The sequence below is a fragment of the Actinia tenebrosa genome, unplaced genomic scaffold, assembly GCF_029948245.1.
Source record: "Actinia tenebrosa isolate PJP-AT-01 unplaced genomic scaffold, QUT_ActTen_1.0 PGA_scaffold8__29_contigs__length_14323225, whole genome shotgun sequence".
NCBI classification, from domain to species: domain Eukaryota; kingdom Metazoa; phylum Cnidaria; class Anthozoa; order Actiniaria; family Actiniidae; genus Actinia; species Actinia tenebrosa.
The window spans coordinates 6,822,608-6,833,433 of record NW_028292585.1 but is presented as its reverse complement, the minus strand read 5'-3'; the positions used below and the strand labels follow the sequence as shown (position 1 = coordinate 6,833,433).

Genomic DNA, 10,826 nt, shown 5'->3' with positions numbered 1-10,826 from the left:
GATCGACACCATTTTACATCCATACTGTATCTCCTCTATTCAAAGTCGAGCCGACCTGACGTCATGAGGGCCATCAATTGCTGTACAGTTAACAACAAATTTTCTTCCTTTTTCTTTTTTTATATTACCATCTACACCGCAACATGGCTGATTTGTGTACACCAGCTATACCAGAATATCATATCTGTCAAGTCTGTTCGAATCCCAAGAATGCTTTTTCTACGAACACTTCAAAGTAATAATTAGCTTGTTAACTTTCTCGTCAGGTGCAATACCAACTGTGGCACATCCGTAAATCCCTCCTCAAAACTTGGCCTAGAGGTCTCGTGTCAAGGAAATGGCTGCCGATTGGACACCACATATACATGGAATTTTTACAAACAGACAGGATTTAGATCGAAAGGTGATTCAATTTGGAAAAAAAATGAAGACGTAAAATCTCTGTTATTGAGTAAACGTTCCTCCCCTGGCTTCGTGGTGCGAGCCAATCAGCTTGAAGGAGGAACCACATACCGATGCACCGTCACTGTCAGTACGCCCGGTTCTCCTCCAGCTATAGCGAGTACACCTTCACCACAAACTCGCCCCCAGAAGGGGGTCAGTGCTCGATATTCCCACTCATTGGCGAGGCATTGGTCACTTCGTTTAGTTTGAGCTGTACTGGTTGGAATGATGCTGAGACCCCACTCAAGTACCAGTTCAGGTTTCGCAAGGCAGATGGTGCTTTTGCGGTGCTGTACCATGGCGCAGAGGGTGCGACCACTTGTCAGCTACCCGCGGGCCCAAGAACTCAAGACAACTACATGAATATTGAAGCCTTGGTGTCTGATTCATTTGGTGCATATAATGTCACTACTATACAAGTTAAGGTAAGAAGATATTTTAGCGCACTTGAAACCTTTCTTTTTAACAATGCCCTGAAGTCAATCTTTAAGTCAGGGCACGGCTAACTCAAATGATCGATTTGGAATTTAGCGTGATGGGTTTTGTTTTGGGAGGAATTTAAAGCACATGTGATGCTGTATCCAGGAATCGAATTCGAGACCCCAGAGGCGAGAGGTGGATGTACTATCGCTACACCAACATTGATTCGCCAGAACAGATTAGAACCATTCATAAAATGAAAATGAAATCAAAATTTTGAGAAGCTATAGGACCTCTTCTAAGTTCGAGAAGCAAGATGCATTCTGGTCTAGCTTTGGTATAGACAACACCATATGAGGCATGGTTGACAAAAAGGTTGTTGCACCCGAGGTAGTCCAGAATGCATAACGCTTTTCTTATTGTATAAGGCATAGGGCAAACGTCGAACTTTCCATTCACCGAACTCATTAAAAACAATGAATATCAGGTGATAATGAGGCGGCATTCTTTGATGTAATTAAAGTAACATAAGGGATTCGAGTTATTTTGTGGCAACTTTTAATATTGAACGCTGGACATTTTTTGAAAACAAACTCGTAAGAACCTTTACGTGAGTCACTAGTAAAAGGGTGATGCTTTTAAAATACTGTATTCCAGAACGAGTGCAGTGTTGTATATTAAATGATCCCTTATGTTACATCATAGTCATTAACATATTTGGAATATAAACCTTCGTATCTTAAAGACCCGACATTCAAATGACGAAATATTTTCACAATCAACCATCCACTATCTAAAGAATCAATTCTGAAAATATTGTGCAGAGGCTCATAAGCACTTTAAGTTCAGTGCATGGAAAGTTCGACATTTGCCCTAGGCCTAAGTTAAAATCTATTCTATTCTCCATGCCAACAGGTTACACCTCAGCAACTCTCTGCAAACACGACTGTCGAATCTTCCCTAGAAGACCTGACCGTAGGACAGTCAAGCAGCATGGCGAACCTCATTAAGTCTGGTAATTTGGATGGAGCTACTCAAGTGGCGAATGCTGTGCTGGATGCGCTGGATGGTGAAGATGATCAGGACAGCACTGGTGTGTCCACCTCTTCACAGGAAAAGGTATGCTTTTATGATGGGTAAAATGAAAATAAGATGACATTATGTACTGAGGTTTTCTTTCACTAATTAGCCCTTGTGGTTGTAACGTTAAATACTGTCACTTTTCATTATTTTCAAACATAGTATATGCAAAGTGTGAATGAATTATTTTTAATATTTGAAGTAATCCTACATTACATTTGTGGACATTATCCTATTATTTATCCCGCTTTTCCATGCCCTACTTGACAACAGTGTCCTGTTTCTCAGAGATTCCCCACCAGTTCAAAGTTTTCTTTGCTCTTTGCAAGGCAAACCTCTGCCAAGCCTAGAAGGATATCTGTTAATCAGTTTAGTATACCCAGTCATTGATGTTTATCTATTATTTATTGTGTTTTCATCAACAGATTGTATCATCCATCATTGATCAAATGGCAGCTGTCAAAGTACAAAATGTCCGGACTTTGACTCAAGTCTCCTCGGTTGTCATTTCGGCGACCAAAAATAGCCAAGTCTTGTCCTTGAAGACTCAGGTAAGGTAGCCATTAAAATGTCTCATGTCCTTCTTCCCTGTCAGAAACTATAAAGGGTACTTTTGCATGAAGTCCTCCAAGGCCTGACGCACACTTATAACAAAATAGTAAGCTTAAGAAACCAAATGCAGGCTCAGTTGTCAGCAAACTGCTCATTAAAGGTATGCGCACTTGATATGCTTGTGTGGCAAGCATGAAAGATTTGATGAAAACCTATTCGTGAAAATCTGACTGGAATGGCCGTCAACTAGCTTTTTTCCCCGCGTTCGAAACCCTAACTTTGACTAACAAATACGTTTACTATAGAGTTTTGTAAGCAAGCAAACGCAGTCAAAAATTACAGATTTTGAACGTTGAGGGCTGCCTTCTCATTCCTGAATCTCCTGTTGGATACAATTAATAAAATTGCAAGACTTGAAACTTTTTTTTTGGCTTCTACCTAACCTACAGTGCGACGCACAAAAGTCGCCGGCAATAATGTATGCACATACTTCTGTGCATGGGCTTTTTGCTGCCAAACGAGATTTTACACGTATTATTTGGCAAAACCAGCCAGCTTCACATCAGAGTGTGGCGGCTTTTAACGTACAAAAGCACGTACATAAAAGTATCTGAATACATTATTGCAAGTCATGCTTTTGCATGTCGTGCTGCGTAATACACAAAAAACAGACTAGAGAATTTTGCCTGTATTTCCAGAGCTCTTCACTGGGGATACTGAGTGACTTGACTGTAGTATTGAGCGCTAAGTCACGTGATATCGATGAAGAATCAGGCGAGATTAACAAGGGTGCGCAAAATCTGTTGTACGGGATTGGTAACATATGGAAGGCTGCCTCACAAGACGCGAGTATTGGCGCAAAAGTATCTAAAAGTGACCAGAATATGGATGGAAATAAGACAAAGAACAATCAAGAGGTAACGGAGGAGGTAGGAAGAAAAAAGATAATAAGACGAATCAAGATAAAACGCTAGTCAGTAGACCTTTGCAAATTCGCTTGAGTAACCCAAAACAATGGCTTCAAGTCAAGGCTGGACTTGATGAAATACAGTGAATGTATGAACACATCTATCAAATACGACATTGTTTCGTGGTCACTCAAGCAAATTTGCCAAAAGTCTATGACACCCGGAGGCTCCTACTCACCCGGTTCCTACTCACCCGGAGACTCCTAATCACCCGGGCCCTACACATCTTTCTTACCTTGCATCGCCTCACTTGCTCTTATCTTTCCATATTCATATTAGTGCTCCACTCTCTATTTGCACCCGACCTAACATTACTCTTACACCAAAATTCCATATTTATTTATTCAGAGTAAGACCTTGGCCAAAAGGTCAGCTTCCCTGGTCAAGCAAGTGTCCAGCTCTCTATTATCCCGTATGACCGCGGGAGAGAACCCAGCTGTGGTCAAAACAGTCTACATGTCAGTCGTGTTGAGCAGGAACAGGCCGGTGGATGTGGGTGGGTCACAGATATCTGAAGGAAACACCACCTTTAGTTTGCCGTCTGCTGACTTGTTGTTTGGGTCCAAGCTTGACAGTCTGTCGACAGTTGATACTCAGGTGGGTGTTATAAGGTGGCATACGTCTTCTACCGTTGCCTTATTAGCGGATTATAATAATCCTATATAACTTCATTTTTTCTTTCTTCCCAGCTCGTATCCACTCCTCACAACCCATACTCCTGGGACACCACAAGCTCCTTCGTTACGTCATCTGTGATCAGCTTGACGTGTACTGACGTCACTGGTTCAGATCTTGATATTAACAATCTGACGTCACCAATCGCAATGACCATCCCGCGGGAACAAATAAACTCTTCGAGAGATCCCGAGGCTGAGAATACTTTTCTTAAGCCAAGTGACGGAAGTCAAATGCAGTACCGTAAGATAGTGATAAATGTCGCAGGTTCATCGCTACAGATGAGAATAAAACCGCAAGGCGACTCGATATCTGTGTCTGTTTTCATCAAATTTGGACGAAGACCAACCGTGGAGACTTTTGATTATCAAACAAGCTCACCAGATTTCTCAAGTTGTCTAAAGTCCTCACCAGATGACTGCACACGTGATCCTTACGTCGTCGTCATTCCTGGCTCGGTGCTTAGCAACAAGGGGGCGTATATTGTAGGACTGCTATATGAAAAAAGGAAAGGATCAGAAAACGAAGTTAGGCGTGTTAGACGTTCATCCTGCGGGGGTGGGGGTCAGGGTGGAAGGGTAAAGAGGTCATGTGTTGAGATCAAAGACCCTCCGACCACGCCCACCCCGGAGAATGTAACCATAGTACCCACATATGATCCGACGACTGACATCAATGTAACAATCAGTGTTGACGTCACAAGCTGTTTATACTGGTCTCCTACACTTGAGAAATGGACTTCTGAGGGATGTCAGGTATGATAACAAAAATAATAAATAGCTTTAAAGAGGAAGTGTCGAGGTCGCGCGTTGGTATGGGGATATTTCAAGACCACTTGTTATTCCCAAGAGCATCATTTCTTCGCTTAACGGTTGCGCACGAGAAGACACATGAATATAGATACAACTCAAACAAAGAATCTTATTCTCAAGACCACGTGTCATTTCCTAGAACATCATTTCTTCGCTTAACGGTTGCGCACGAGAAGACACATGAATATGAATACAACTCAAACAAAGAATCTTATTCTCAAGAAAATGACGTATGTTCTGAAATGGGAAAAAATTGCGCCCAAGCTGAAGAGGTCTATTAAATATAGAACAATCGATCTCAGTAATGACGACACACGCTAGCTAATCTCAGTTTCTTCATTAATATTCCAGGCTGGCAACCAGTCCTCCCCAACCAGTCTGCAATGCCTATGCAACCGTCTGACGTCATTTGGAGGCGATTTCCTTGTCGCTCCAAACCCCATTGATTTTGATGTAGTAATCCTCGGATTCAGCCAGTTGTCTGATACCAAGAACTTTGGCGTGATTAGTTTTGTAGCTGCTCTGTTCATTTTGTATCTGATAGTGCTGATCGTGTGCAGGAGAGCAGACAAGAAGGATAGAGACAAGGTAAGCACCTTTGTTTACTGATTAGTTTAGCCGTTGAGATTATTTCAGTTAGCTGGTACTAATTTAAGGTTTTATCTAATTTATGTAAATCAACCTATTAATCTATGTACCTAGTAAAACTTTTGTCATTGTCACCCTTGCTTTATTAGATTCTCTATTGCATAATTAAGGGTTCCAACAAACGAAGCAGATTGGATGTTACTTGTAATGGAATTCAAGAATGGGAAAATTAGTGCCGAGTGTGTACTCCTAGTTCGGTGCACGTGAGGTCTTTAAAAACCCAGGTTTGGCGCCTTAAGTTCCCCCTTAGTGGGAAGTAGTATAGGAGCAGATTAAGGAATTTTAGTTTGGAAAGTCTTCACCCTAGAAAAGAAGGAAAGCTCTGTTGCGCAAGTTGCGATAGCTGAAATTTCACACTCCACTTTCCCATACATTCTGGCTATTACCCGCGTTTTCGAGGAAATTCTTGCGCAGGAAAGAGCGTTTACGGGCATGGGATCCCGCTTCACTTTATAAGGTGCCACGTTTACAATAAGAAATGATTTGAAAATGTGAATGTTAAACTTTTATTTATTTATTTTTAGGTTGGTCCCCAAATTGATTTGAATCAAGAACCATTCCACCAGACTTCATCCTACGAAGTAACCATAGAAACAGGCCTATGGTATCAAAGTGGTACAACAGCTAACATTGGTTTGACAATCCACGGCACGGAAAACACCAGTGACGTCATAGCCATCAAACACGAGAACTACCCCGACAGAAGGATTCTGGGACGAGGAAACGTCGACGCGTTTGTCATTCACTCGCCCTGTTCTTTCGGGCAGTTACTCTACGTACGTGTCTGGCATGACTCTACCGGAAGTAATCCTTCCTGGTTCTTAAGCGAGATTAACATTCGAGACACAACTGCGCATGAGCAGTGGAATTTTCCCTGTCACCGCTGGCTCGACATTGTCAAAGATGACGGCGCAATTGAGCTCACCCTGGCATGTGAGAGCAAAACTGTGACATTCAGTGATTCACTAAAAGACCAAACGACTAAAGATTTTGTCGAGGACCATCTGTGGATCTCAGTCGTGGCAAAGAGCCCGCGGACATTCTTTACCAGAGTCCAGCGGGCCACATGCTGTCTGTCATTACTCTTTTCTGCCATGATCACCAACGCCATGTTTTATAATCTTGGCGGCAAATCAGAAAGAACTTTCCACTTCGGTCCTTTGCAGGTCAGTCTCCGTCAGATTATTATTGGCATCGAGAGTAGCCTTATCGTTGCGCCAATAAATCTTTGTATCGTACAACTTTTCAAAGTTGCAAGCAAATTACGATTGAAAGAAGAAGAGAGAGACACGATGGAGTTTGACAGTTTTCCTTCCACAAGCTCCAGCCAAGAAACTTTATTAAGGAAGAAAAGGAAACGTTCGTTCCGTTGTTCTCCCCTTGTGACTGTCCTAGCATATTTCTTGGCATTCTCTTGCGTCGTGGTTTCCGCCGTGTTTACTATTTTCTACTCCATGCAGTGGGGTACAGATATCAGTAATCAGTGGCTCACTTCAATGATTGTATCATTCGTCCAAGATATATTCATTATACAACCAAGCAAAATCGTACTTATTGCTTTTATATTATCAATGCTTCGAAGAAAATACAAAAAGAAACAGGAAAAAGAGAGTTCAAATTCAAGCAGTGATTCTTCTAGTATTACAGCTACCGCGCGTTGCTACCGTGTCGGAGAAGACGCAGAGGAATTTCTGCCTTTAACACAAGAAAAACGAAGTACACAGAAAGATCTAAGAACAAAAGAGAAAGGATTCACCAACGTGGCCAAGGATATTCTTCTCTACTTAGTATTTCTTGTTCTTTTGTGCGTAGTGTGTTACGGATCAAGAGCGAGGCATGGTTACTTACTGACTACAGCGTTAAAAAACGACTTTCCTGGATTTGATAAGGTAAAGCTACAATAGACATCTTTGGCAGTCTTTCCTTGCGCGAAACCTCGTCAATCGAGGAGACGTTTTTTAATTTCCTTGCTCCAGCTTTCTACGTGTATTGCACGTACATATATGTGCTGTAGAAGGGTACATATACTGGCGAAGATTCGCGGAAAGGGAAACTAGTATCAAAGAAATCAAACCATATAAAAACATGTAAATGTGAAGACAATTGAGTAACTTCTCATTCCTCTCTATGAACAAAACAAAGGCGCACTTGAATACCATCCATGAGTTGCACGAGCGACGCGGTATATTAGCTACTCTGAGGTTGAGGAAACAACTAGGTCGAGTTTGCATCGCTCTGGTTATGTTCCTGCTCGATTTATAAACGAGCGAAATGTTGTTGTTGTTGTTGTTGTTTTTTTTTTTTTTTTTTTTTTTTTGAGGTTCCCTCCTCACCACGAGGTTTTCAGTCCGAGTTATGTTCCTGCTTGAAATACATGTATGAGCGCAATGTTTTTTATGGAGTTCTCTCCTTACCACGAGGGTTTCAGTTTCTCCGGGTTATTTGATTTCCCTAACTCGTTAAAACTCAAAATGTCAGTTGAGAAATGCGTGTTGCATATAATGAACGTAATATAACATGTATAGTGTGACGAAGACTAGACTGTATGCACATTATAAGATTATACAATGTTCCTTTATCTCAGGTCAGAGACAACTACTCTTTTTTTGAATGGCTAAGCAACACGCTCGTTCCAAACCTGTACGCGCAGAAGTGGTACAACAACAAACAGGAAGATAACTTGATGTATATCAACGACAAGCGGTCAATACTCATTGGTATGCCACGGATGAAGCAGAACCGTGTGGGAAAAGGTGAGTACAGAGAGTTGATTTGTGTGTTAACTCCGGGCAATCAAAAAGATTACAGCAGCGGTGCTATCTGCTGAGGCAATTAGAGACCGGAGATTCTGTTCACCCAATGAGGCTTAGGACATGGAAACGTTGCATTTTTTACGATCATGTGAAATCTGCGCAAATGAGTTGTGAACGACAAAACACGTAGCCAATCAAATAATGGGAATTCTGTTTATCCAATCAGGAACCTAGGACACGGCAACGTTATACTTTACAAACCATCCAATGAGAATACCCAAATGAGCTATTTTTCTTTTTTTCTTTTTAATCCTCTTTCAGGACATTGCACCATTCCTGAGAAAGTTACGTCCATCATCACAACGTGTGTAGCAATCTATACAATGTCAAGAGAAGATAAAACAAAGGTCAACCTACCAGGGTGGGGTGCGGTCAAGTATGTTAACGTATCATCAAATGCAACCATTTTGACACCGGAAACTTGTCCCAAGCCCTGGAGGTATCACACCGCAAGCGAAATATCCTCCCTCCCCTACTGGGGCAGGAGTACCGTGTACGGTGGGGGTGGGTATATGGCTTATCTTGGCTACCAACCTGGTATTGCTCAAAGAGTTATCACAGACCTTCAGAACTCAAATTGGGTCGGGCCAAGATCGAGTGCTGTTTTGGTTGTTTTTAGCGTTTTTAATGTGAATACAGAATACGCGAGCTTCTTGAGTTTCCTTTACGAGAAACTCCCAACAGGAAATGGAATTGCGTCTTATAAAATCAGCTCAATGCCTCTTTATCCTGCAAGCGTCCTGTTTTTGACGTTTCAGCTGCTCTTTTTAGTCTTCGTACTGTTTTACCTTATTCTTCTCTTGGTGAAAATCTTCAAAAAGAAGTTATCGTTCTTCAAAGACCCATGGAACGGGGTCGAGATATTCATTATCGTCTTTAGTATCGCTACAGTGATCCTACAGCTGTTAAAGGGAATGTACACCTCAGAAATCATCCAAAAAATCAACCAGAATCCTTACGGGGACCTGAGCTTTGACTACATTGTCCTGGCAACGGATCTAGAGGACACATTAATGGCATTTCTAATGTTTTTCTCGACCATTAAGTTACTTAAGCTTGCGAAACTCGACAAAAATATCTTAGTTATTTCTTCAAGTATACGCATCTCAATACGAGACCTCGTTCCACAATCTATAATATTTATCGTCATTCTATTGGCGTACGCTCAGCTTGGCATGCTGGTATTTGGGCCCGAGTTTGAATCCTTCTCGACGTTTTACAACGCTCTCGTGGCTGAGCTTCAGATGTTTATCGGCGGCAACTCAGAGATCTGGATTCTACGACAAAACAATCGAGTTTTAGGCCCGTTGTATATCATGTCATTTATGATATTCATGGGTTGGATAATGATGAATATTTTTGTAGCAATCCTGAACGACGTGCAAACAAGCCAGAAACAAAACCTCGGAATACTAGAGCAAGAGATGCAGCTACTAGATTTTATTGCGAAGAAAGCCAAGTCACTTTTTAGGATATCGAGTGCTGAAGGACACAAATCGAGTAGAATAATGCCAGAAGTGGTGGTCGAGGAATCGCGTTCACTTAACGAGCGCGCGGCAGCTGAAACAATAAAAATAGCCCCTGAAGAGGCCACTGAAACAACAACTAATAACAACGACATTTTACAAGTCACCCCAAAGAGAAAGAATCAAAAATCAGGTTACCAAAAACTACGAAAGGAACGCTCCAAAAACACAGATCCCAGTATTCCTAGAGATTTCAGTGTAGAGAATGTCATTTGCTTGCACGAACGCATAAGGAAGATCAACGTTTTTCTGGAATCTCTTGAAATGGATGTCCAAAGCGAGGATCTGCAGATCACGAGACTTATCCTAGAACTAGAAAGTAGATGTGCAAATCATAGCTCAAGAAGCACTAGTATCACCTCGCTATCTGCAACCACAGCAAGTAGAAGACCCTCTTATAATCATCCCAGAAAAGCATCAAGTCTTTTAAGTGAGGTGACATCTTCTTCCCAGGATAATGCAGAAGATGACATCCGGTTGGTTTTCCCTCGACCAAATCCTCACGCGGATAAAAACTACCATTTTCGGCCTGTGGTACTGGGGAGAATAGCAACGGAAAGGTTTTCGAACGCTTTTTCGACGAAGGGGAATATTAAAGACAACGATAAAAAATAATTAACGAAAACTAAAATCTTTTTCTTTTTTTTGAAAGTACACTTCAATACTGTACTGTTTTTTGTAAAATAATTTTTTCAATTATCTTAAATCTGTACATATAATTTCAATGTTTTTCAAAAAATACAAGACAAGCAATTACTGATCTTTGTCATTCATGGTATCTTTAATCGACACTTCGACGATACGGCGGCCATCTTGGATCGCAAGGCATTGTGGGGTGTCCAGGGGAAAATAAAGCTCTGTTACAGTAATAACGTCGAAAAGAATGCA

General features: G+C 41.5%; 1 protein-coding gene across 1 annotated transcript; it reads left to right on the top strand.

Annotated features, from left to right (window-relative positions):
- Positions 1–1,857: 1,857 nt before the first annotated feature.
- On the top strand, positions 1,858–10,553 carry LOC116295006 (polycystin-1-like protein 2). Its single transcript, XM_031702704.2, has 9 exons — positions 1,858–1,983; positions 2,370–2,495; positions 3,195–3,425; positions 3,813–4,061; positions 4,154–4,894; positions 5,303–5,539; positions 6,124–7,488; positions 8,184–8,352; positions 8,674–10,553. The coding sequence occupies exons 1-9, from the start codon at positions 1,858–1,860 to the stop codon at positions 10,551–10,553; spliced, it is 5,124 nt and encodes a 1,707-aa protein (XP_031558564.2).
- Positions 10,554–10,826: the final 273 nt, after the last annotated feature.

Coding starts and splice junctions, on each gene's coding strand:
- LOC116295006 (XM_031702704.2), top strand. CDS start 1,858: ATGGCGAACCTCATTAAGTCTGGTAATTTGGATGGAGCTACTCAAGTG. Junction 1,984..2,369: donor CCACCTCTTCACAGGAAAAG/GTATGCTTTTAT, acceptor TTTCATCAACAG/ATTGTATCATCCATCATTGA. Junction 2,496..3,194: donor TCTTGTCCTTGAAGACTCAG/GTAAGGTAGCCA, acceptor CTGTATTTCCAG/AGCTCTTCACTGGGGATACT.